The 27187-nt window shown below is 35.4% G+C and overlaps 1 protein-coding gene across 2 annotated transcripts in view; it reads right to left on the reverse strand.

Annotated features, from left to right (window-relative positions):
- GSK3B (glycogen synthase kinase 3 beta) overlaps positions 1-27187 on the reverse strand; it is a 223657-nt gene that overhangs the window by 20230 nt on the left and 176240 nt on the right. The window contains exons 8-11 of one of the 2 annotated variants that reach the window (XM_008578780.1): positions 22875-22970; positions 13630-13668; positions 10878-11064; positions 1183-1281 (exon numbers count right to left, since the gene is read on the reverse strand). In XM_008578780.1, the coding sequence (XP_008577002.1) occupies positions 1183-1281; positions 10878-11064; positions 13630-13668; positions 22875-22970 (421 nt within the window). The remainder of the gene's footprint in view (positions 1-1182; positions 1282-10877; positions 11065-13629; positions 13669-22874; positions 22971-27187) is intronic. The other variant, XM_008578782.1, reaches the window with a different exon arrangement.

Here is a 27187-nt window from a genome sequence, read left to right on the forward strand (position 1 = left end):
ACAGGAGTTAAATTTTGACCTTTACTATTGAGTGCTAAGAACTAGTAATGAAAGATTTTATCTCCCTTACACAAAAATGGGTCATCTGTTTAAACTCAGTTCAATGTAACAGACGATATAATGAAAACAGGGCCAGCTCCTGCCACCTGCTTTTTATAGGGGGGGGAAAAGGGTACCAAATTCTGAGCCCCTAGTTATACTACCTATTCTGTTTCTAACTTCATTTTATTTATTTTTATTTTTATTTATTTTTATTTATTTATTTTTTTTAAAAGATGACCGGTAAGGGGATCTTAACCCTTGACTTGGTGTTGTCAGCACCACGCTCACCCAGTGAGCTAACTGGCCATCCCTACATAGGGGATCCGAACCCGTGGCCCTGGTGTTATCAGCACCGCACTCTCCCGAGTGAGCCACGGGCCGGCCCACTAACTTCATTTTAAACAACATCCAGCCATTCTTTAGAGGAAATTCAATTCACTCAAGGGTTGGGTATTTTAGAATATCTATAAGGACAGTGATTCTCACTAAATCAGTCCCCACCATGAGCTGGCCAAGAGACCTGCAGCACACCCTAGCTCTACCCTGGGAGTCCATGTGGGATTTTTTTTTTTTTGGTGGATGAGAGTCTAGTCACATTTTGATCTAAATCTTAGTTAAATTTATTTACACTACAGTTTTAGCCCTTTCAAATGACTTAAAATTACACCAACCTATATTTAATACTTTTTGAAAATTTGCCTCTCCAGTATACTAATATAATTTATATTCAGAGGGACGGAACTAACATGAATTACCTTCAGTAACATTACATTTGTACAGATTATTTCCTGCTTAATAAGCATCTTATTTGATACATATTAATCAAGAAATTATATGGAAAGCATCTCATTTGATACATATTAATCAAGAAATTATATGGAAAGCATGACTTTTAAAATAACAACTGAGGTGACACTTCAACATTATAAGAAGATATTTACGCTTTATATATATTTGTGGGGTACTTTTGTATTTTTTGGAAATAAACCAACATTTTTCCACATTTACTCATTTGGCTGTACTGTGTTTTTGATACTTGAAGGTGTTCACACTCGTCAAATGAAATGAAATGGAAGCTATTCATATGTATTTTTTAAAAAACAGAATATATTTTTATAGAAGAAACGTGTATGTCCTCACCTGAGGCTGCTGTGGCATTTGTAGGGGTTGAAGCAGCTCCTTGTATCCTAGCATGAGGAGGAATAAGGATGGTAGCCAGTGGTGGGTTACTTGAAAGTTCTAGAGAAGATAAGATATAAATATTAGTGCCCACTCTTAACTTTGCATGCAACATCACGTTATTGGTAAAAATAAACATAAGACACTACATTAAAACACCAGTTTAACAGAAGAAGGAAAAAACAAACAAACAAAAAAAAAACAAAGACGATAAACCTGTATGTCAAACTAAATCAATGACCTAGTAATCGAGTTGAAGAGAAAGCCCAGATAAATGTTGTAATACATAACAAAGGCACTATCTAAAATTAGGATATTTCTAATAACTAAATATATCTGAGGGAAAGATGGTGGCCAAAAATTTAAGAGTAAGCATATTAATAAGATGTTTTCACCACAAAGAAATGATAAATGCATGAGGTGATGGTTACATTAACTACTCTGACCCGATTTTACACCACATATATGTATCAAAACATCAGATTTTACCCCATTAGCATGTACAATTACAATTTATCAATTAAAACTTAAAAAAGAGATGTTTCCATCTTTCATTAACTTAAATCTATTAGGTTTTGCCATCCTACTCTGGCAGTATTTGACCACAGGAATTGAGGGTGATGGTGTCACGGCAAAGAGAATACGTGTGCAGTGTGTGTGTGTCTGTATGAATATGCATGTACAGCTGGATGTATAGACCAACCTACCCGATTGTTTATGAGCCAGTGGAGGATAAGACTTAATCTAGACACTAGTGAAAACAAGATTTAAGAAACTCCTGTTTAAAGTCTCATTGCTTTTATTAAAAATAAAAATTTTGGGCCGGCCTGGTGGCGCACTGCTACAGTGCGCCGCTTGGGAGCACGGCGGCGCTCCCGCCGAGGGTTCGGATCCCGCATACAGACTGGTTCTCGCTCACTGGCTGAGTGAGGGGCGGGCGCAGCGCCGAGGGGTGCGATCCTGTTGCCGGTCCCGGTCCGGTACGGGTGCGACACTGAGGGTTGCGGTCCGTTGCCGGACACGGGGGAAAAAAAAAAAAAAATAAAATAAAATAAATAATAAATAAATAAATAAAAATAAAAATTTTGGGCCGGCCTGGTGGCGCACTGCTACAGTGCGCCGCTTGGGAGCACGGCGGCGCTCCCGCCGAGGGTTCGGATCCCGCATACAGACTGGTTCTCGCTCACTGGCTGAGTGAGGGGCGGGCGCAGCGCCGAGGGGTGCGATCCTGTTGCCGGTCCCGGTCCGGTACGGGTGCGACACTGAGGGTTGCGGTCCGTTGCCGGACACGGGGGAAAAAAAAAAGACAAAAAATAAAATAAAATAAAATAAATAATAAATAAATAAATAAAAATAAAAATTTCCTTATTCAATTCTATTTTTAACTCAGTAAGATTATTTGTTACTTATTAAAAGTTTGAAATAGGCTTTTTAGCTGCATGTGGGAAGATTATCTCTGTCAACTATATACAGACTGGCTTTCTTTAAAGAATCAAGTTCTGTACAGGAGCCTTAAGAAATTATTTTAAGATAATATTGTATCTAATGATGTAAACAGATGGCAAGTAGTGGTGGTGAGCTCATATATATAAGCATCTGGTGTTAGCTTTAGATAATGTGACTGTTCTCCCAGTCTGCCTGGGATAATCCCAGTTTATGCTTGTTATTCCAGCATTTAACCTGTGAGTGCTCATTTTCACTATAGTGTCAAAGTTTGACGGAATTATTATATGACCATACTAGCTACAAGAAGACATTATCCTCTGAGCTACAGCATAAATTTTAACGATTCACAGATATGGTATTGACTAAAAAAAGTTGGGAAGTAGTGGTTATTTTTTATTAAGGTAAAATTCACATAAAATAAAATTAACCATTTTACAGTATACAATTCAGTGGCATTAAGTAAACTCAAAATGTTGTACCATTATCACCTCTATCTAGCTCCAAAACAATTTCATCACCCAAAAGGGAAACCCCAAACCCATTAAACAGTCACTCCCTATTAACTCCTCCCTCTAAGCCCCTAGCATGGGAAATAGTGTTTTAATGCAATAGTTTTAAAATGTTCTCTGGAGCAGAGCCTCTGTCAATATTGATTTATTCAATGTAGTACCGAAATAAATTTTGTACTAAATTAGATACTAAATGATACCATAATTCTGGTAAAGAAAAGCAATAAACTGATGCCAAGATTTATGATAGGCTTAAAACTGAGAAGACTATTTATTATCTTTTTCCTTTAAGTCCCGCTCATCAAATAATAGTCTTCCCTGGGAAGACAGTTGGAAAACCACTGCCCTAATTATCAGGTTCTAAGAGATGATGTTTTCTAACAATCAGATTTAGTAGCTGTGTTGGTTCTCACTGAGAAACAGGAAGATTCTATGCCACTTTATTTCAAATCAGTCCTATTTTAACCCACAATTTTATACCCAGGAAAGCAAGAGAATTCCTGGTAACTGCCATGACTAATGACTTTACAGTTCTAGGAATAAAAAAAGCATTTCTACAATACCTGATAGTTACTCCTCATTTACCTTAAAGAAATTCAGATTTACCATCTCAACTAAAATTAAAATCTCCTAAAATAGAAAGGCTTCTTTAATATCCATCCAACCATCTATCTACCTATCCCCATATCCACCCACCTAACAATACTGAGCATTAAACAATGTGTTAGGTACCAGGAAAAAGAGGTAAAAGACAATTGTCTTTGATCAACAGAAACAGAAATGGGAAACTGAACACCCAAGTTGGCAAGAAAAGCATTCAGCCTATTTAGGATAGGAGCACTTTCCAATTAAAAGATCTCTGACCATGTGCCCAACATCTAATCGCTTTCCTTATAGCCCATGCTGCTAATTTTTTCCCACTTGTTTACTCTTTCTTATCAGATCACTCATCCTTATGTGTTTCTGCATGCCCAGTTGAGGGCCATGGTGGTTTTATGTCTTAGTCTGGGTAAGGGTATGTATAAAGAAAGCAATCCTCTTTTCTTTATGTAGCAGACTGTCATTTTGGTCTTGAATAGGGAGAGAGGGGTAACTAATGAAGGGGAAGAGAGGAAAAAGTAAATAAGAAAAGGAAGCCACCAGGATCCTAGAGACATGGGTGTGTTCATGTGTGAACTTTTTTAAGTCTAACACCATAAATGTTAAGAATTCTAAAATGGGCAATCACTCCTAGTTCTACATGCCTCCAACTTCTATATCCAAATGTCCTTCTTCTCTTCCTTAACTATAGATATTCTTTAAGATCCATTGCTTCCATCTGTTTCCTCATCTCTACTTCTGAGAGCTTCTTAACTGTCATAGTTTTTTCCCTCTTGCGCTCTTATTCTTTCCACTACAAGTCTGTACCTTTTATGGGGACAGACTATGGGCGCTTCTCTGGGGCTGTACAAACATACGAAACAACTTATCCCCTGATATATTCCAGCCATGGAATAGGCAATGAATTGGTAAATAAGAATATATTGATCTCTGTTGGGCTCTCCTGCTTCCACCTGCTTCAGCTATGTCCAACCTCTGAAAACGTATGAAAGAGAAAAGGGAGAGATGGAGGTGTATCAAGGTTTGTCCTGTTTCCAATGTCTGAATGAAGATAATATTGTCACTTAGGGGGTCCTAGAAAACTGAAGACCCAGTGCTAGAAAAATGAGAGGTCTGACATTACCCTGAGTTATGGATTTAGGAGACCAGAAGGATCTCAAAGTTTTGTCCCATATCTATTCATCTCTCTTCTTTCTCTAGCTGATCATGGAACTACTTCTTGTGTTTATATGAAAGGAATACTAATTACCATTTATGGCTAATTACTCCATGGCACAGTAGCAAACATCAAATTGCAGTTTGCTTTGTTGTAAGCTTTACTTTAATACAACACTATTCAAGGGTAATTCAAAGTTTGTGGAGAAGTGTAATTAAAAGATAATGCAAATCTTTCCATGAACTTTTTGAAGTACCCTCATATTTTACCCAAGTGTTTAATCTTCATAGTTCTGTTCATATGGCACGTTTACTTTACTAATTAAAACAGTAACAACAACTAGAAGGAAAACTAGAAATGCCCGATAAATACTGGTTGCATGAATTAATGAATACTGTGTTTATTTAAAATGGTACATGTTACTCATTCAAACATTCTTTGAGGGCCAGCCCGGTGGCACACTGGAGAGTGTGCCGCTTGGGAGCGCAGCGGCGCTCCCACCGAGGGTTCAGATCCCATGTGGAGACTGGTTCCCGCTCACTGGTTGAGCGCGGTGCGGGCGCAACACCGAGGGTTGCGATCCTGTTGCCGGTCCCCGGTGTGGGCGCGACAACGAGGGTTGCGATCCTGTTGCCGGTCAGTAAAAAAGACAAAAAGGAAAAAAAAAAAAAAAAAAACATTCTTTGAGTACCTTCTATATGTGGATTAGGGATTATCCTAACAGATGTCAATGAAAATTTATTGTGATAGGGGCCGGCCCGTGGCTCACTTGGGAGAATGTGGTGCTGACAGCACCAGGGCTGCGGGTTTGGATCCCTATATAGGGATGGTTGGTTCGCTCACTTGGGAGAGCGTGGTACTGACAACACCAAGTCAAGGGTTAAGAAGATCCCTTTACTGGTCATCTTTAAAAAAAAAAAAAAAAATTATTGTGAAGATGGAGGAAGGCTCTATACTGTCTACAGCAGAAGCTCACTAATCCCCCGCAAACTTGTCCCCCAACAATGTTTCCATCTCCGGATTCTCTCTAGCTATACAACCAACTAGGGGATTGGTTCTCCTTCTTCAATCCCTTGAAATACCCAGTTTTATTCTGATCATCCATTAATTACTATTAAGCTGTAATGTTGCATCTGCACAACAGTTACATCTTTGCCTTAGAAAACAATATCACCATTTGGAAACAGTGCTCTAAAATCAGAATATAGAGTATCAAATAGAATGACACTAAATAACACCTCTTCCCTGGACAGCTGTGTGCTTATACAGAAACACTATTCAAGAACAACAGTGATTAGAAGGACGGAAAGAAAGCATTACTATGTGATCACAGCCCAGTTTCAGAATGGCAGCTACACATGGCATATTCAAACCTAAAAACAAAACAAAACAAAACAAATGCAGGTGGGCATATTTCAAAATGATGGCACTGTCAGTTTAATACATTTAGTATGATGAAAAATGATTCCATGGATATATTTACAGGGTTGACTTGAATAGGTACAAAGATTCATGTACCTCGTTTTCACTGATATTCACAGCACCAAATAAACACTCTGATAGCCACTGAAACTGCACACTATGTCTACACACCCAACGTCCATATATGTACATGTACTCTTCAAACTCTCAAAAACATATGTACACTCAGACACACACAGAACCATATTTATATTTGATATACAGGCCAAATACAACATTTTAAAATACCAAAATAAAACTTCAGTCTTTTAAAAATCCTTATAAGTATTAGATATATATGGATAAAGTTTGAACTAAATTATTTTCTCTTCTTTAAACTAAGCCTTTTATTTACTTTAAAAAGGCATGTGCCAAAGGTGAAGTATTATAACAATTTGGGAGGTTTCTAAGGACATTATAGTTAGTTCATTCTATGAGCTAACAGTATAAAAACTGCCCACTCATAAAAGTCCTTCCAATATTTTCAAGACCATATTCTAAAATCTAAGCCAATTTATTTTCATGTTAATCTGTCTTAAGAATGTAATTAGAAGGTAGATAAACAGCACTTATCAGGTCCTGATTCATGATACTGAAATAAGATTAGGACCACAATGAGATATTACTTCACACCCACCAGGATGGCTATTTTTTTTAAAAAGTAAAATAACAAGTGTTGGCAAGGATGTGGAAAAATTAGAATCTTGTCTATCACTAGTAGGGATGTAAAATGTTCAGCCACCATGGAAAATAGTTTGGTGGTTCCTCAAATAGTTAAACACAGAATTACCATGTGATTCAGTAATACCCAAAAGAATCAAAAACAAGTATTCAAACAAATACTTTTATATGAATGGTCCTAGCAGCACTATTCGCAATAGCCAAAAGGTAGAAACAACCCAAATGTCCATCAACAGATGAGTGATAAGCAAAATGTAGTATATTCACACAATGGGACATTGTTCAGCCATAAAAAGGAATGGGTACTGATATATGCTACGTGTCTAAACCTTGAAAACTTTATGTGAAAAGAGTGAAAGAAGCCAGACATAAAAGGTCACATATTGTACGATTCCATTTATACTAGAAATATGCAGAATAGGTAAATCCATAGAGACAGATAATAAACTGGTGGTTGCCAGGAGCTGGGAGGGTTAATGGGACAGGGTTTTCTTTAGGAGCAATAAACATGTTTTGGAATTTAATAAAGGGGGCAGCTGCGCAACATTGCAAATATACTAAATGCCACTGACTTGTTTACTTTAAAATGTTTAATCACGTTAGGTGAATTTCACCTTGGTTTTTAAAAAAGCTTAGAAATTTACAGAACAACAAATTTAGTTTTTTTAAATTTTATTTTCTTTAGAAATAATGGAAAATTTTAGCTGGTGACTAATGAATCAAATGTAATTATTTAAAAAAATGGCACATGTGAACAAAGGAATTGAACTTTTTTGTGATCAACACATACATGTGCACGCATGCACACACTGAAGAGTATGTACCAAATATGCCTGAATATAAGGAAACTTATTCTCCAAAATCTATACATCATAAGCATGTTGTATTTGATTTTACCAAGTCACATAGCTGACAAAGGGCTTTTTCGATTAGTTTATTTTGAACTACAAAGTACTCTTTGGAAAATACACTTATTATGAAAAAACCTCAATCAATACTGGTTTATGAAACTTCAATGTCACCTCACAGAAGAGGTAAAAAAGGAGGCAAAGAAATTTAACGTTAACTTAGTGTTCCTGATGTTAAGAATCTACACTTGCAAGGGCTGGATGTCACTGTATATAAGCCTTTTAGAGATCATGTTAAAAAGGAATCCAGAAGGCTCGCCGGTTAGCTCAGGTGCTTAGAGCAAAATGTTATAACATCAAGGTCAAGGGTTTGGATCCCCTCATTGGCCAGCTGCCCCTCAAAAAGCAATCCACCATATTGTATAGATAATAAACATATACCTATGTTACAAAAGAAAATAAAAGTTGTTATGTTATGTAAGTGAGTACGTGCAGACTTTCCGATAGTGTCCTCATAAGAGCGGGTTCAAAAAGTGCTTCATAACAAAAAATTTAGGTGAATGCAACCTAAAAATCTCTGACAGATGGTTCAAAAAGTAGCTTTATTATTACAGTCACAAATGTGAAAGATGCATATAGAGTTTGAATAAAATTGTTTTATAAGATTTGAAATGTAAAAAAAGCAAAATTCCTAAAATAAGATATAACCGTATAACATAATTTTTAAAATATTTAAATTAAAAAATTCATTTGAGATCTTAATTAATGCAAAAACAGGGCATCATTTATATTCGAGGATTATCAATATATGTCTTAGAAAAGAGATTGAAGAGCTATACTATAGAAATGCTAAAGAGTGACTATTTTGAATGCTAAAAGTGATTACTTTGGAGTTGTAATTTTAATTTTCTCTATACTTCCTTTGTATTTTTAACGTTTTCTTCAGTCTACATGTATCACTTTTGATTAAAACAAAAGCAATAAGAATTAAAAATAAAATTTATTTTCTCAAGAGGTCTAAACTTATTTGACATGGAATCACACAATTTTTGCTGTGGAAAAGGCCAAGTTTCCCAGTTTAACCTTCTGCTAAACTGGAGTAATCCTACACACAGTATCTGACATTATCTAGCTTTTTCCTGAACACTTCCAGGTACAGAGATCAACATTTTGAAAACAATTTGCTCCACTATTAAACAGTTGAAAATTTCTTCACTGACTCATCAATAATCTTATTCAGTGCCAAGTCTCTCTTTGTGCTAGTAAGTCTAAATACATATCGCTCTCTAATTTTTTGCTGTTTTAAATTTTGCAATTTGGACAAAGAATATGTTTACTCCTTTTATTGAAAGTCGGTCACTAGGGCATTTTTAGACACCTATTACCAGTACCTTAAGTCTTCTCTTTTCCAGGCTCTATACTCAGTTCTGCTTCTTTATATACTCTATCCCTCATTCACTAATACTTTTCTTAAAATGGGGCAGCCAGGACACAAAACAAATTGTTTATCATCAACTTTATATAGTCAGAATTAACAGTCCCAGGATATCTGGACATTCTTCTATTTCTAATGTGGTGTAAGACTGCATCAGCATTGCTAGCAGTTACATAATATTGACAGCTTAAGTTTATAGTCACCTAAACCATCCAGGTAGTATATTTTACTATTAACTCAGGTCTTCCACACGTACTGCTTATGCCATGCATCTTTCTACATTCAATTTTAGAAAAATTTAAACTGGGGAAAAAACACTCACTTTAGAATAAAAGAAATATATCTCTTTCTTGGCTGTGGAAAGCTTTCCATCTCCCTTCTATATTTTCTAACCTGATTACACTTATTAATATATCAACTATTTATTTCTTGTTTTATCTATAGCAAATTTTATACTTTTTATGTTCAGTTTAAGAAGACAATCACATCAGAGGGAATGTGGTTGACTGAAAGAATCGCTTAGGGTCTAAGTCAGGAGAAAGGAAACGTGAACACAGAAATATTGAAAAAATAATGACTATCCCTACCGTAGGTCTTTCAGAAGCCACCAATGCACAAACTCAGTTTTCCTTTCAATGCTTTCTCAGTAGCAGCAATGGTGCCAAGTCCAAGAGGGGATGGGAATTTCTCTGTCTACATACCTTGCATAAGTTCTTAGAAAGGGTTTATAAGACTCTAATTCTCCCCCTGTTTGTAAGATAACTGAATTTATACAAATATAGCACCAATTTATTTCCAGGTTTAAAGAACTTGATATAAATTCTTGGAAAGCATGAAACGGTAATACAGTTGGCCTTCCATATCCATGGGTTCCTGCATCTGTAAATTCAACCAACTGCAGATGGAAAATATTAAAAAAAAGAATGTCTGTACTAAACACGTACAGACTTTTTTTCTTGTTATTATTCCCTAAGCAATAAAGAAGAACAATATTTACAGAGTACTAGCTATCATAAATAACCTAAATGGGTTAAAGTGTACAGTAGGATGTGCATAGATTGATAATATGCAAATACTACACTGTTTTATATCAGGGACTTGAGCATCCATGGATTTTGGTAACTGTGGAAGGCCCTAGAACCAGTCCCCCACAGATACCAAGAGATGACTGTACTTGAAGTTTCAGATTCAAACCTAAAGGTTAAATTGTACATTAGTTTTATTAGTGAAAAATATCACTCACTGAAATCTCTATAGTTTCTCACGTGCCAACAAGATTTACTGTAATCTGTGAAAAATCAGAGAAGCTATGCCATTTGAAAAATGTTATCTGCCACTATTTTGTTTGAAACCATACAAGCAGTGGCCTAATAGGTTAGAAAGAATGCTTCCTGCCTCCTTAAGGACTTAATATATCCTTTCTTGTCCTCCACAGATTTTAATTAACAGAGTGTCATTTACTCCACATCCAGTGCATAGCTTTCCCAGAAATGGTAAAACAGCTAAGTGTTTGGAATTACCTTGAGTGGTGAAGTTGAAGAGTGCAGGTGTGTCTCGCCCATTTGGTAGTTTGACACTGGGGTCCCGTAATTCATCAAAAAACGAATGTGCACAAGCTTCCAGTGGTGTCAATCGGGCAGTTGGTGTGTATTCCAGCAGACGGCTACACAGTGCAATTGCCTCTGGTGGAGTTCGAGGACGGAAGACCTGCAGTACAAAAAAAAGGAAAGAACAATTAATGTTGTATTATAAGAATCTAAGCAAATTAATTTCTGAGTATTGAATTAATTCCCACCATGTACTAAAACATGGTTGCACTGGGGAAAGGAGCCTTCTAAGATGAAGAGTTAACTGCACATAATTCACCACACTGCGGTGAACTGCTAAATAGAGACTACATAAGAAAAGTTCAGAGAAAAATCTACATATGCTAATCATAAAAGTACAATCAAACATGCATACAAAATATGACGAACGCATGAGAAAGGCTATGTTCTGCAGAAAACCACAACTAGAAGAATATTAAAAAAATTTAAAGTTTTGACTGTAGAGGCAGTAAATAACAGATTGCCTCTTTGCATTATTTTTAGCAGAACAATTGTCAGTAGTGGGCAGCACTGTTCATATTTGGCAATCAATATCTTAAAAAAAAAAAAAAAGAAAAGCTATTTACTCTAGGTATATTCACGTGAATAATTTGGTATTATCTCCTCAATAAACAGAGCCTATCATTATTTGAAGAAATTCTTGAATACCTGTCCAACATTGTTGCTGCATGTAGCTATTCTCATGAATGTGGCCAGACTACCCTTGTTTAAATAAATATTCTAGTGTTTTAATCAGGGAAAGAAAAGAGTATTTTTCATTAAGAGCCATTAAGTCACAGAAAAAGTCAACTGAAGGATATATTGAAATAAAATGCAATTAAACTAATTCACTTAAAGGATTAGACAGCTTTCTACACATATATGTCTTTAACAAAACATAAAACTATAGGGGCCGGCCCGGTGGTGCACTGGATAGTGCGCCGCTTGGGAAGCGCGGCGGCGCTCCCGCCCGAGGGTTCGGATCCCACATACAGACCGGTTCCCGCTCACTGGCTGAGCGAGGCGCAGGAGCAACACCGAGGGTTGCGATCCCGTTGCCGGTCCCCGGTCCGGTACGGGGGCAACACTGAGGGTTGCGATCCGTTGCCAGACATGGAAAAAGACAAAAGACCAAAAAAAAAAAAAACATAAAACTATAAAAATATACTTCGTTTTAAACTATGGCTAGTTAAACAATAAAAACAGAAGGGAAGAAATAGAAATGAACATAAACAGATGGACAAAAAGCCTTTGAAACTAAAGAAAAACGAAATATATCCCTTGCAAGGAAGAGAGCATACAATCAAATAAAAGGTGTTGTGGTGGAGGTAGACAGACATATAAAGAGAAGCAGTCATGTAAAAAATAGAAATAGAAGGAAACATACCCATACGTGAGGAAGGACATGCAGATTGTAACAAGGCATGGAGAAGCCTGGGAGGCTAAGATTTCCTAATAAGAATGGCTCTTGTAACATCTGGCTATTCACTTAGGCTGAAGTTAAAAGAACTAGTTACACCTACAGAGCTCATTAGATTATCAAGACTATGAGTACTTTCTACAGTAAAAACAGGGTTTTTTTGCTTTTGTTTTTACACATAGTTTATTATTGAAAAAGATATTTTATATGGAAATTGAGAAACTGGGTTGAGTACGATCTTAGAATTTATTTCAGAATCTTAAAGGCCTTATGTCAATTTATTGGCTAGTTAGAAAGCCCTTTGTAAGGACAAAAACTGCTTCATCTTTATTTTTTTGAGTACTCTGACTTGCCTCAGTCAAGAGAAACTTAAAGTTAGTGCTTTATTTTAAATGCTTAGATTGTATGCTATTCTTGGTAATTTCCCCCTCTCTTGCTCCCAAGGTCCATAATCAAATCCAGAATGTAAAAAGAAAATAATCAGTAGCAAAAGTCAGAAAAGTTTTTATAAAAATATAAAACACTACTCACATATTTTATATTTCAGGGCAGTTTGCATCTATTTGACAGTGTATGGATTTATTTTGCCAGCTAATCCAAAAATCTTTTGCACCAATATGGTAGCACATGAGCAGAATTATAAGTAGCACCAAAAGTAGAAATAAGTATCTCCTGCTAACATTCAAATGTAGGGTAGCTGGACAGTGAGTCATTTAAATAAAAAAATTTCATGTTACATTAATGAAGATTTTGTGGGGTCAAAACCAGTATCTCCCAGAGTTCAGATTTCTGACCATAATACAGGGTGTGGCTGCATGCAACTTCCAAAAATTACAAGCCAAACGAGAAACTGGCTCTTCTGAATTATCTTCTGTGTCTAAAGAAAAGGAAACCAACAACTACTGAAATTTGACTTTTAATAAGAAAATTTCTGCTACCACTTCATTCCTTACTCATTGAAATTGCTTAACACTCAGAACCTTTGGTTTCATGGATCTTTACCAATATTTATACTTGTAATAATAATAATTTTAACCCCCCTCAACTTCAGCCTAGATGTCTATTAATCATCCAGAAGACTGACAATCTAAATATACCATAAGCAAAACCTATACCACACAATGAATGAAAACAGAAATCATAACTACTACACTGTTTTTACTGTTACATTTCAAGAATGAACAATTGTTTAGCCTTTCAAAAAAACTTTCCCCCGAGTTTTATAGACCTGCCCTGAAATTTTGGGAAAAAAAATTAAGTACATACCCGCACTCCTGAGGTGAAATGTCCTGTTCCTGACGAATCCTAAAGATGATAATGCAGTGAAATAATCCAAACAGGGGAAGTCAATCCAAAAGAGAATAGTCAAGCAAGGAAAAATATAGCCAATGTTATAAGAAACATGGTGTGGGGGGACACAGAAAATGTTTATACAGTTATAAACTTTAAACATCAGTCTCCACAGTAGCAAGCCCAAGTTTAAAAATTATTTCACCACAGTGTATGCAAAAAAAATTTTTTGATTGCGCAATGGTGAGGCACAGTAAAGAAACATTTAAATTTTAGTTTATTATGTTCCAATGCCAGTGAGTTTATTAAAAAAATACAAAACCAAAAAAAGTTAAAATCAAAATGAAATCTAGAAGTAAACTTCCCAAAGTAAAGTGGTCTTCTATGACCTGGATTCATCATCCATGAACATGGCTGGAAGGGGGGACACTACCCTGCTTTTAAGGATAGAAGTTCCCAATATGCTAATTTTTCTCTACTGTGTTCCAGTTACACAGCATAAACATTTTATTTTCTAAATTTTTAGTGATGAGAGGAAAGTAATAAATATATTACTACAGATTTCAAGCCAGAGATTTTCAATTAATGTGAGCTAAGAAGGATCAGGCCACCGCGGATTATTCTCCATTTTGGATTGACTTCCCTGCTAAAAGATTATTTGCTGACATTCTCATTATTTTAGGACTCTTCAAAAAATTGGCATATTACCTCAGGAGTGCGGGTATAAACTTACTTTTTCTATTGTGGGCTTTGCCCCCTCATACCCTTGCACCCATTACTTAGGAAAAATAAATATAGAACATTCTTTCCTTTTTGGAAAAACTCACTGAAAAAAAAATCCTACATCCTTGAGCACTACAAATTCAACACAGTTCCATCTGCAAATATGCCCAATTCACCCACCAAAAGCTAAACAAAAATATATACAATAAACAATACAACTAAGGGACAGTCACAGTTACAGGTGACATGCGTAGTAATGTACACCAACACCTAGGCACAACGGAGCCAAGTATGCAAGGGAGGTGGTAGGGTCTATTATGTCTAGGTATTGAGAACAAAAAATGGTAGAACTCACCAGCAGCTGTGAACTCCCTTGACTATTCTAAGAGAATTTAATATTCTTTTAGGATAGTTTCCAGTGGGGGAATTAAATATTTTGCAAAAATAAATAATCCGCGGATTACTTTTAGTCTGCAGACTAAAATTTAGTACACAGTTTAAATTACGGCCCATCATAATAACAACGTCTCATGAACTAAAACACAACCAGGTGGACAAAAATAGAAAACCAGACTAAAAGAACTACGAGCACAGAATAAGACTCAACTGGGCCAACTAACAATTAGTGCGCAGACTAAATATGGCCAGCCAAGTATGCAGCAAGGCCATGGAGATCCCAAAACATCCCTTTAAAAACTAAAAATGAAAGTAAATAAAACAAAACAGAACAAAACAAAACAAAGCAAAAGAAAGAAAAAAAAAGAAGAAAGAAAAGAAAAAGAACAAAGGAAAAGAGAAAGGAAAAACTGAAAAGAACCAAAACACTGACATGAACTTTTAAAGTGATTCAAGTACTACCTCACCTATGCAGCAACTCATTTTCTTTAATTAAAACAAACATCAACTCTCATCACAAATACTAGTCCACAGAAGAAACAGAAAAAAATCATTGTTTCAAAAAGAAAGTCTCTGTGGTATTGAACAAATGCAAACAAGTCCTTAAAATAATTAGTCAAAATAAATTTGCATTTGGATAACTCAAATATGATAGAGGCATTTTCACCCTACCTAGAATAGACTTTGGCCATCAAATTTCAACCTGGAGCTAAATTGTTATGACTGAGTTGCAAGCCCTTTAAAATTATAATTTATAAACAACGACACACACCACATCAAGGCCGATGGTTAAGTTGTTTCTCACAGGATCAACTCTCAGGAATTCTACTGTATTAAGTAACCAACCACAGCAATATAAAAGTGCCTATTTTTTTATGGCTATGGACAATGACAATTAACCTAAGAGAACATAGAACAAGTGCTGTGCCTGTTCCAAAGAGCTACTCCTTGCTAGTTTTCATTACGATAAATGTACAATGCTGACACTATGTTTTGGTCATGCACAAAATATATGCAACCAGTTCTGAAAACTGATAAACCATGAAAATTCTTAAAGAGCAACCCTAATATTGGCTTGCCAGTAATCTATTAATTATCTAAAATTGTCCGCAATTTGTAAACCTAAATACAGGATTAAAAGTGAGACAATGCCATACATTTGTTGAATAGTTAATTGTGTTAATTAACTAAGAAAAAAATGTGCACTTAAGCGCTCATATTTAGTATATAATTCGATAATTAGTCACTACTATTTTTTAAAACATTCTTTGGGGGTGTTTAACACGCTTTTAGGCCTTGCTCTAATGATGCACTAACATACAAGATAATCCAATTCACTTTAAATACTACCAAAAATGATTACCAGAGGCTACTGAAAACCAAGTTTCAGAGTTCATGTGCCAAGTAAATTTTCTGTGTTTGAAGTTAGCACCTAATAGGGTAGAGTGAGAAACCAAATGTGTTCGAGCCTACTAAATGCCATGACAGAGCTAGCGTTCAATTAATTTCAGCTGCACTAATTAAAAGGTTTATTGAATTTTTCTGAACTCAACTACACGTAAGAAAAGTTATACATGAGGGTGCTTCAAAAAGTGTGTAAAAACTGATCTGAAAGATAACATGAATTTTTCCATGAACTTTCTGAAGACCCCTTATATGTGTAGATATCAGCATTTAACTCTGCAATGTAATTTCACCCTCGAACCTCATTCACTGATGAAACAATACTACAGGCCTATGCAGAAGTGTGATTTACCAAATGTCCACTTATCCAATTTAATCTTTCATTGTTCACAAAATAGTTACTGCAATCAGGCTGGCCTTCCCAAGAATACAGGAATATTTCCTTTTCAACCACACCTTCCATCTTGAGAGATATTCACCTAAGCTGCAATAATTCCTAACCTCTTCTACACCGAAGCAAATCCTAATCCTCTTTTAACAGTCTACCTCCTCCACTATCTTTTAAGGACTTCTTTTTCCCCTACACCACCCTCACTAGAGGTCCGCCTCATAACACCTACAGCATGTAGAATCCTCTGAACACTTATAGTACATCATCAAGTATACGGTTATATAGTATCTTACATTATTCAAATCTTGCTTCACCTAAACTTTTCAACTATCAGCTTTTCAAGGACGAGGATTATATATTTTACCTACTTTGCATAACGCAGCCCAGCACTAGTTAAACAGAAGACACAGAATTTAAAGGATAAATTAAAAATAGATTTTTGCCTTCTTTTTCAATCCACCCCCAATCCCATCTTCTGCCTCCCACAAGCAAACTTAAAATTATGTCTTGGTAGTTTTCCTTTTTTACATTATTCCTCTCACATATGAATTAGCTACCTTAGGAGCTGCATTTTAATCTGCATAATTTCCAGCAAAGAAATGGAAATATATAACCAGCATAAGTAGAGAGGAAGTCTACTCATACAGGAAAATTAATATTAGAAAAGGAGAGGAAGTAATTATACTAGCCCTAATAAAGATGTAGGAAGAAATTTCAGTAGAGAACATACTGTAAGTATTCATGAGAAAAGCGATAATGGATTAGTGGAGTGTTCAGGGCAAAGGAAGTTGAGTAATAATAAGAACTGATTTACCAGAGCAAGAGAACAAAATAGACAAATGGCAATCTTAGGAGCTAACAGAAATCTCCAACATGTTTTTATATTTTTTAAATACATGTGAATGAAATGAGTAAGGCAGAAACCAGAAAAGGTAGATACAGTAGATGTGCAGGAAAAGTATGACAGCAATTTTTGTTTTGTGCTCTCTGAAGGCACTTTTGGCAAGGTGCTAAACAACAGTTATAACAGGCAAGTTTACCAAGTTCTGAAAAATCCTTTATTAAAAGGCTCAGGAAAAACAAAAAGTATGATTATGAAGAGTGTTAAAAAAATAAGTACAGTGGAGTTTTTTTTTTGGCTGGGGGGGGTTGGCATTAAGCACAGAATAATAACTTATTTCACTCTAAAATGATTCCTTTGATAGCTGAAATAACCTCACAACTAAATTTTCTCCTTACTTTGTTAGCCAATAGGAAATACTAGTATTCATTCACTTTGCAGCATGTTCTAAGTGCTTTAAGAAATCAAGGATGCAAGGATTTTTACAAATAATGCTTTCTGTGATACTTACCCAATGACCTATGATCTGACATAACCTGCAGACACTTAACTATTAAGTATCAAACTACCATATATGCCCAAAACTTTGCAACGAACACTTTGAGGTAATTGATATCCATATTATCATTCTAAAACAGAAATTGGGAACTGCTATTACATATATGGTATGACTCAGTACTACAAGAGTTATATGTAGTGGGAGTAATCACAGAGACTTGAACAATGAGAACATATTTCATGGGAGAAGTGAGATTTGAGGTCTTGAGAAAGGTTAAGACTTGGGAAGCAGAAAAGAAAAAGAAGAGCATTCTACAATGGAGGGAAAAAAGACACCAGCAAGAGGCAGAAGTACAGCTTCTCTGGGGAACAATTAGACAGTTTGATTAGACCAGAAAATTCAGCATAACTGTATGGTCCCTTCAAAGTGAACTACAAGCTGGACAACATTCCCATATGGAGCTAACATATTAAATAGCCCTAATATAATTGTTAGATATCAGGGACCTTGGGATTCTAATTTACTTCCTTCCACTAACCTGTTATATCACTTACGATTTTCATTACTCTGAAAGAATATAGAGACTGTGTTACCTAACTAATCTCATAGGATTATTTATTACAAGGAAAAAAAAATGGTGAATACTTGGTCTTAAAAATTTTTGAACAAAAGGACAGCAGAATTCAGAACTGGAATAACTCATACATCTGCTATAATATAACCTTATTAGAAATCCCTAATCTACCCTAACTACACAGTAAACTTTTAAATTCATTGCCTAATGATATACATTTAAGGATGAAAGAAGCTGAAGAACTAAGAAAGGAGACTGGGTTCAAGCAACTAGATATCACAGGAAAGGTTAGAAGCAGGACAAGAACAACATCTCCTGTTTTTCTGGAAAGGAAAGATAGAAAAGATCAAGAATAGAGAGAATGAATAACCTATCATCAAAACTGGAACACTTTTGAGAATGAAGGTGCAATTAATAATTACACTGGATATGCATAAATTGGGAAATAGGATCACCCTTGTCATTATACGTATATCATACCAAATTTTCCTAAAGGCTATGAGGAATCAAGAGAATAATTTTAAATAGGATTGACAGTATCACATGTGCTTTTAAGAAAGCTAACTTTGACAGACAGCAATGAAGAAGATAAACTGAAACTATGTGATACTGAAGGAGGGAAATAAGGAGGTAGGAGGTTGTTTTAACAAATCTATGATGGGCCGGCCCATGGCTCACTTGGGAAAGCGTGGTGCTGACAACACCAAGTCAAGGGTTAAGATCCCCTTACCAGTCAAAAAAAAAAAAAAAAACAAGTCTATGGTATAATGATGGCCTAAAACTAAGGTTAGGGTAGTGGAGATATAGAGAAGAGGATAAATCAGAGAACTATATTGGACATAGAACCTTCATATTTATTCAGAACTAAAATAAAATAACCCTTTATATGCATATTATAGCTGTATTTTTAAAAGAACCCTGAGAAAAGACACAGTAGATAATCACTATCTTACAAAAGAAAAAAGCTGAGGCACAAACATTAAGAGCAGTGTTTAAATTAGATTCTCACTTTGTATCTAACAGTCGATCACTTAACCACACCTCCAAGTACTAAATGCAAATTTAAGCTTCCTCTCTGCTTCCAACCAATCTCTGTCTAAATATAAAAAGAATCCTCAAGATTCCTGCCATACACCACACTGCGATCATCTCAGTGTTTTTGTTTTACCACCATCTTTCTTACATACCTGTATCCCCTTACCTCAATGTTTCTACAGAAGGTATTTTCTCCCTTGATCTTTATTTCTCAATCTACTTTTGTATCACCTCCTTTTGCTTTCCATCTGGTATTCTTCTTTGAAGTATAGAGTATACACCAATGTATCCCACCATCCCACCTCCAATAAGGGTGCTTGTTTTAAAACATTAACACCTATTTCCTTCCCTACTTATACCACAAGTACTTTATTAAAAAATTAGGTTGCACTGGTTATTATGTAATAGTCAAGGGCGACTTAATTGTATTTTTAAATACTCAAGATTCCTGCCATACACCACATTGGGATCACCTCGGTGTTTTTTATTTTCCTCCATCTTTCCTACACACCTTTATCCCCTCACCTCAATGTTTCTAAGGAAGACATTTTCTCCCTTGATCTTAATTTCTGCCCACTTTTTTGAGAACACCAGCTCCCAACCCTGGGGATATAGGTGCACTACACTGCAGCACAGGAAGCCAGAGTTCACATGCCAACAGCTTCAGAAAATGGGACAGAAGTGGGTTTTAAGAGAAGAAAGCAATAAAGGCAAAGTAGTCCTTATTTCCAGACGCCTATTTACCTGCCCTCCAAGGGCAAGACTCTTTTCTCTTTAGAGAACAACATTATGCATGGTTTTTAAATGACTCTTTTGGCTGCCTAGCATAAGAAAGCATTTCTCAAGTTGTTGACCACTATCATAATGGAGCGGGGCTGGGGAGTTGGGGGAATAGGAGAGGGGACTGAGTTCCCTCTAGGAATTTTAAATTTTATATTTTCACTCTGATAATAATATATTGTAAAAAATTCAATGAGCATAATTAGATCATTTAGGTGACAGAGCAGAACCATGCCATTTCTGTGCCTGAATCTGCATTTGTGTTATAACCACAGTAAGACCACCCTAGTTGTGTGCACTAATGAGAAATTAGCATAAGTGTACTTATTACATAATGCATTTGTATGAAGTGAAAACTAAATTATGTCAAAGAACACTACATGAATGAAGGGTTCACAGTAGTTTTAATAGACAAAAAAGTGGGAGAATTGAGTCATTACTCTATACATGGTACAGAAATGGAAACCTAAACAAAAGGGCTTTATATAGATTATTCAAGTTTGAAAAGCATTAGCGTAAGATATAGAAACATTAGGCAAAGAGAGCAATCCAAGAGGGCAAAGGAAGGTTTAAAACATACAAATTCACCACAGGTTTTCTGTTGGCTGCATTTTAATTATAATCAATCATTCCTCACATCCACTCTGGCTAATATTTGCCTTGGAGAGAGATAATCCAGGGAATATCATACACGCTAATACTGGTGGCAGTCTTGATTAAAAAAAAAAAAAAAAAAAAAAAAAAAAAAAAAAAAAAAAAAAAAAAAAAAAAAAAAAAAGACAGGGACTGTTAAATAGGATTTCATTACCTCAATTTTAGCATTATATCTGTCAGAAACTCCATATTAAGGGTAATGGGTAATGAACACTTAAGCTTATACTAAAAAGAACTTTCCCTTTCTTCATAAAAATATTGTGATTATTAAAGAAAACATGGAAATATGAAAAGGTAGAACAAAGAAAATAAAATCACTCACACTCTTCTCACCCAAACTACTACTGTTAGCATTTTGGAATATTTCCCTGTATTTATTCAATAATCAGAATTCTCTTTGTTGTTTTTGTTTTCCCTTATCATGTTTGAAATCACACTATACTATAAATCACTTTTTATAAACACTTTAACTTGAAATAAATTCAATAGATTCAACTCAGCCCCTAATCAAAATAGGACACCTAGGATTCTTTAGGTTTAGAGCCAGGTGAGAGCCCCTAATATCTCCTGACTCAGAATCAAAATAAACCTGAGGATAAAGACCAAAGAATGCTTTATCTCAGACTATTTAGTGCTTATCATAAATTTTTTTAAATGGGGGAGGGGCAACATCTTGGTCTCTTAGCCAGTGAAAGCTATAACCTATAATTCTGGCACTAAAATGCTACTGAGGTCTTTGATTCTAAATAGGAAATAATTAGTAACAAGAGGATTTTCTGAAGAGAGGTGATAAGACTGTGACAATGTGAAGAAAGGTAACTGGAATCATAATAAAATTGAGAGAGAGATACTTAGATTCTAGGGGGTATAAATTATTTCACTTATAGCCCTGAATTACTTCACCTCTTGAAATACATATGGGGGGTGTGCATGGCACATGACTAGAAGTTTAAAAATGTGGCATCACACACACACATGTAGTAGAGGTTAAATCTGGCTTTGTCACAAGCCACCTATGTAATCTTGGATAAGTCACTTTGTATCTTTGGCCAGAGTTTCTGAACCTGTAAAATGATGAAGCTAGAGATTCACTCTAGCTATATAAACCCTATTGAGATATTCTATTTTTTTCTCTGCACACTTAATCTCACAAACCAAACTGAGGTAAAAAAAAAAAAAAAAAAAAAAAAAAAAAAAATTCTTCAATAAAAATCTCTCTTAAAATCATTTCAATTAAACATCAAAGCAAAAAAAAAAAAGTATTCTGGGTAAATTAGTAATTGTGCTTTTTAGAACTGGTTTTATCTAATATTAAAGTTAGGCTTTTCCAATGACTAATGACACCTGGTTAACATATCAATTGCTTTCAATGTATACTCCCAGCAAGAATTCACCTGCTTTTTTAATCCTGCTCCCAAAACACCAACAGAGAAGTAAATAAGAAAAACACATAATACCATCTATAATAAGGTCTATGTTTTAATAGTTCCAAAGAAGGAAGAAAATATATATTTGTTATCATGTGCTATATTATTATTATATCCTTGAATAGTACAGGATATTGAACTACGCACTCTACGTAAATAAATTACCTTCTGAATTTTAGGTTGTCAAAATTTATATATTAGATCCTGCTCTAAATTGATTAAATTCTGTATCTTAATGATACAGGCATATTGTTCTTACCTTGCAAATAAAAATCCAGGCTGGAAACCCATCTATAGGAAATCAATGGGAATGAAACTATACAGTCATAAAACACTAAAGTACAACATCTCAACTATCTTTACATGAGAACTGCTACACAGCAGTTCATGTATTCAGGCAGATATCTGGTCTCAAAATAGTTTAGGAACAATGAAAAATCCAAGTTTTAGTTAACTACTGGTTAATGTGCTTTTTTAAAAAACTCATTTTGACTCACCTTAGTCCAAGGATGTGCCTTAATTTGAGGGAATTTGAATTCTGTGTAGTTTGGGTTCATTTCTCTAATTTGCTCCCTTGTTGGCGTTCCCAGGACCTACAAAAAGAAAGTAAATTATTACTATCTTTCTCCAAACACTTACAAATATAGTCTTTATGTTTCAATGCATTGGTTTTACTGAAAAAAGAAGTTCCAAAGTTAAATAAAATACATAACTCTCTAAATAGAGCAGATTTTGTGAAAGCCTTTTAATTTGTAACCTGACTACAGATTCCATGCTATACTACACTAGACAGACCTCTATGATAATAACGTTAAACCTGGACCATAAAAAAAAGACTGTTCAGAAATACTCAAGTGAAAAATCATCTTTGTTCTATCAAGAAAAACATAATCTATTGGAATGATCACATCTGAAATGACAGTATCTTTTATTTACTCAGTAATGTACATCCAAAAGTTATATTACCAATATATTAATCAGGAGAATCTTAATAAATACTGTCATCAATACAGTTGGCCCTCCATATCCTCGGGGGGGATTGGTTTCAGTTTCCCCTTCCCCCCACCAAAAAATCCTCGGATGCTCAAGTCTTATATAAAATGGTGTAGTAGGCCCTCCATATCCACGGGTTTCACACCCACAGATCAACTGTAATTCCATTCAGTCACTGAATATTTTAGTGAGTGTCTCATGTGTGTATGGAACTATGCTCCAATCTATGAAGGATACAAAGAACAAGAGATTTCCTACTGTAATGAACTTGTATGTTTGCATATTATAAAAAGTATAACTATGACACCAAAATACATTGAGCACTTCATTGCCTCTAGAGCTTCACTAGGTACTGGACAAAGAAAAGCACATGGGCTGCTGCAAGACAGATGACAGAAAGAAATATTAAATATGAGCACTCTGAACAAAGACACCATATATTACTCATCTTTATAACATTAGGACCTGGTGTAAAACAAGTTTGTTGAAATAAAATATTAAGCCATTTATAATTCAAGGATAGTTAGTTGCAGAGAAAGAGAGAAATGCAATGGTAAGAACTTGACTTGTGGTGGCAACCAGTGAATAATCAGGCATAATTCCATAATCATTCAGGGCCAAGTAAGAATTTCAGTATTTTTTTGATGGTTCTAATTCTCTAGATTCCACTAAAACTTTCAGAACTTCATCAAAGTTTTAAATGTTTGTTCTTCAAAAGACACTCTTAAGAAAATGAAAGGGCAAGTCGTGAACCGAGAGAAAACATTTTCAAAACATATTCTGCAAAGAACTTGTATCTGGAATATATAAAGAATGCCTATAATTCAAAAATAAGACAACCCAATAAAAGTGGGCAAAACATATGGACACTTCACCAAAGACAACACAGAGATGGCAAACAAGCACATGAAAAGATGCTCAACATCATTAATCATTAGGGAAATGCTAATTAAAATCAAAGATACCACTACACATCCAATAAGAAGCTTAAAATTAAAAAGACGGACCATGGATACCAAGTCTCAGCAAGGATGCAATGCAACTGAAGCTCTCACCACTGCTAGTGGAAATGCAAAATGATATACCACACTTTGGAAAACAGTTTGAAAATTTCTTAAAAAGCTAAATAATTTCTGTGCAAACCCCTGTTATTAGAAAAAAAAAAGAAAGATTACTAAACATTGAAATCATAACATTTATTCTTACTCCTATTTCTAACTTGTTCTGGGGAAAAGCTCAGTCTTAAAACACATCAACCTCCCATCCCTCTTGTAGTGCAATTCTAGCTAACAGCAAGGAGCAAGGTATCCGATTTGGGAAAGGGAAATCTCTGTGGCCCTGGTAGCTATAGATATCAGATGTTTATAAGTCAGGAACTACACAAACTTAAAACATGAAGGCTAAAAAAGAATCTAAGTTTTTATTCTTAAGTACAAAGCAACATTTATATTCTATATTAAACTCTTGATGAAGGGTACGTGTGTGTGTCTAGGTATGTGTGTACATGCACTGGGAAAGAGGGGAAAAGAGTGAAGAAGATTGAAGAAGCATTAGTGAGTTTATAAGTAACTCTGTCCCCCCACATGTAACTCCACTGGATTCTTATGAGTGCTAAAGAAAAACAACAGCAATGGCATGAATAAATTAGTACTGATAAATGTACACCTTCAGTGATCTTACAATCTAATGATTCCATTTCAAGGTACATGTCCTAACAGAGATAAATTCTTACACATCCAAAGCAGCATTGCTCATAATAAAATACTACAGACGACAGAAAAATCCTGCAGTAGAATTAATAAGTGAACTGTGGTATAGTCATACAATGGTATACTAACTAGCAATGAAAATGAATAAACCATAAAAAAAAAGAGAAAAAGAAGAAAATGAATAAAACCAGAGCTATACATGCCTTATGGATGAATCTCACACAGTGATGAGTTCTTACTCAACAATGAATACACACAGTATGACTGCCATAAAGTACAAAAACGGGTAACACTATATTTTAGTTTACATAGTAAAACTGTAAAATTAAATACAAAACTAAGAATATTCATCACAAAAATCAAGTATAGATTAGCTTAATGGAAACAATGTGGGAGGAATGGCTGTGACTGGGATGGGGCAAAAGCAATTCCTCTAACTTTTTTAGAATGAATGTTAGTTCTATAGATATTTATTTTATGATTGTGCTTTAAACTGAATATATTCTTATATACTTTTGCATTATGATATATTTCCCAATAAACAAAATGACACTTAAGAAATGCCGATTCTCAGAATCAGTGAGTATTTGTTGTGTACCCCTCCTCGGTGTATTCAGGACTTTGTTAATACAAGACACAGTCCTAATCTCTATGAGATGGTATAAGAATGCTAATAGGAATGAGGGGCACATGATGTTCATTAATAAATGTATCTTTTCACTGAACAGACAGAGATCACGTAGACTTATCCATTTAGCTAACTTTCCTATAGAGGCTGTGTGAGCGAATTCATGAGTTACACCATATAATGAAAAAGTCAGGATGCTCCTGGAAGTGAATATTACAATTCTTATGTGTTTTACTTACAACCTAAATATATTCCCAAGGGAAGCAAACAACTGATAAACACATGCATCTATGTAAGGTTGGCTTAACATATAAACTTCTAATAACTTATTTAATGTGAAAGCAAGAAGGTACACCGTATGTGTAATCACTCCTACATACCTCTCCCTAAATTGACTGTCTCACAGCCACTTATATCTAAACATTTTATCCCACACTATGGAAATTTTCGAAAAGCTGCAAGAATTTTACAGTGAACCCCCCACCTCCATACATACCACCCAGATTCTACAATTAACATTTTACTATACATTAACTTATCACATATCCAACCCTCTATCCATACATCAATCCACCTTATTTTTGATGCATTTCAAAATAAGTTGCAGACATCAGTACACATCAGCATGCGTATCATTAAGGTTCAATATTTCTGTTTTATCTAAGCATTTTCTATACACGTTGAGTCTTCCTTCAATAAACATCAGGGCGTGCATGTGGAAAATCTTTTATCGCAGTGAGAAATAATCTGCTTTGATGAACAGTGATGGAATAAAAAAGGATTCCTAATTATACTTACAATTGGTAATCAGAGTTTAACTAGCTGTGTTCTTTTTTTATTCCCCCTTTAAATTTTTATTTCCTCAATATACAATGTAGTTGATTATTATCACCGGAACCTCCCTTCCTCCTCCCTCTCTCCCCTCCCACCCAAGAATGTCCTTTCCGTTTGCTTGTTGTAACAACTTCAAAAAATTGCAGTTGTTATATCTTCTTCCCCCCCACCCCCAGTTTGTTTTTGTGTATGTGAGTGAATTAATTTATTTATTTTTAGCTCCCCCCAATAAGTGAGAACATGTGGTATTTCTTTTTCTCTGCCTGACTCGTTTCCCCCCCCCCCATTCTCTCAAGGTCCATCCATGTTGTTGCAAATGGCAGTATTTCATTCGTTTCTTTTTTTTTTTTTCCTTTTTGTCTTTTTCTGTGTCCGGCAACGGATCGCAACCCTCAGTGTCGCCCCCGTACCGGACCGGGACCGGCAACGGGATCGCAACATACGCAAATCAATAAATGTGTTGCTCCTGCACCTCGCTCAGCCAGTGAGCGGGAACCGGTCTGTATGTGGAATCCGAACCCTCGGCGGGAGCGCCAACGCGCTTCCCAAGCGGTGTAATATAGCAGTGCGCCACCGGGCCGGCCTCATTCGTTTTTATACCTGAGTAGTATTCCATTGTGTAGATATACCACATTTTCCGTATCCA

This window comes from Galeopterus variegatus, unplaced genomic scaffold (genome assembly GCF_000696425.1).
Source record: "Galeopterus variegatus unplaced genomic scaffold, G_variegatus-3.0.2 Scaffold1756, whole genome shotgun sequence".
Taxonomy (NCBI): Eukaryota; Metazoa; Chordata; class Mammalia; order Dermoptera; family Cynocephalidae; genus Galeopterus; species Galeopterus variegatus.